The sequence below is a fragment of the Austrofundulus limnaeus genome, unplaced genomic scaffold (assembly GCF_001266775.1).
Source record: "Austrofundulus limnaeus strain Quisiro unplaced genomic scaffold, Austrofundulus_limnaeus-1.0 Scaffold67, whole genome shotgun sequence".
Lineage (NCBI taxonomy): Eukaryota > Metazoa > Chordata > Actinopteri > Cyprinodontiformes > Rivulidae > Austrofundulus > Austrofundulus limnaeus.
In genome coordinates, this window is record NW_013952469.1 from 1,551,577 (window position 1) to 1,552,879 (window position 1,303).

Consider the following 1,303-nt stretch of genomic DNA (forward strand, 5'->3'; position numbering starts at 1 on the left):
AAAATCATTTAAAAAAAATGTTTGCTCATCCCCTTTTGACACTAAGAATGAGAAACGCTGTGTTTGAATTTGTATTTCAGTGTTTTGAAACAAAAATCAAATATCCACTCAATTCTTGTTTTTTAATACTCGTTTCTAAAAACCAATGACCAAAAGATCCACGGACCTTCTGCCAGACTTGTCTCTGGGCTGAGGGTCTTTTGGGGTCAGGGGATGTGGGATGTCTCTCCTCTTCTCTCCGTTCCTGCAGCTCCACGTTTTCTGCTGCATGGTTTTTCATGTGCTTGTAGAGGTTTGTTGTGTTTCCACTGTATTTAACAGCCCACAGCCTGCTGTAGTTTCATTTTCTGCAGTAAAATAAAGGCAAACAGCGCTTCCCTTCCTCTCAGACATTTGGACCCTCCGGTGTCTCTCCTCGGTCTGTCTGKGCCGTGCCTGCTCGGTGAGAACGCTGAGTGGGTGGGCCASGTTCAGCCGACCTGCTTAGCTTAGCTGTTCGGCTAGCGCTGCTGAGCCACGCGTACTTTGCGTGATGACGTCGTTTCACGCGTGCTTTGCGTGATGACGTCATCTCAGCTAAAGTTCGAAACATCGAACTGTATGCAAATCCAAACTGTTTCATGCGTTCTTTATGTGATGACGTCATTTATGACAGCTTGAAATATGCAAATTAGAATCAGCAGAGAGGATTCAGTTTACCAGGAGCAACAGTCGACAACAGTTGTATTAAACAAATTCAATTCAGTTCAATTCAAAACTATTTTATTGATCCCAGAGTTAAATAAGGTAAACATGCAGATCTTTGTGAAGACCCTCACTGGTAAGACCATCACGGTGGAGGTGGAGCACGGTGACACCATAGAGACCGTGAAGGCTAAGATCCAGGAAAAAGAAGGCATCCCTCCTGACCAGCAGAGACTGATTTTTGCTGGCAAACAGCTGGAAGATAGCCGGACCCTGTCCGACTACAACATCGATAAGGAATCAACCCTGCACCTGGTCCTGCGTCTGAGGAGGGCATGAAGATCTTTGTGAAGACCCTCACTGGTAAGACCATCACGGTGGAGGTGGAGCACGGTGATACCATAGAGACCGTGAAGGCTAAGATCCAGGAAAAAGAAGGCATCCCTCCTGACCAGCAGAGACTGATTTTTGCTGGCAAACAGCTGGAAGATAGCCGGACCCTGTCCGACTACAACATCGATAAGGAATCACCCCTGCACCTGGTCCTGCGTCTGAGAGGTGGCATGCAGATCTTTATCAAGACCCTCACTGGTAAGACCATCACGGTGGAGGTGGAGCT

The 1,303-nt window shown here is 47.0% G+C and overlaps 1 protein-coding gene across 1 annotated transcript; it reads left to right on the plus strand.

Moving 5' to 3' along the window:
• Nucleotides 1–714: 714 nt before the first annotated feature.
• On the plus strand, nt 715–1,105 carry LOC106518873 (ubiquitin-like). The gene has a single exon (XM_014010300.1). The coding sequence runs from the start codon at nt 793–795 to the stop codon at nt 1,021–1,023; it is 231 nt and encodes a 76-aa protein (XP_013865754.1). The 5' UTR covers nt 715–792; the 3' UTR covers nt 1,024–1,105.
• The last annotated feature ends 198 nt before the right edge of the window (nt 1,106–1,303 follow it).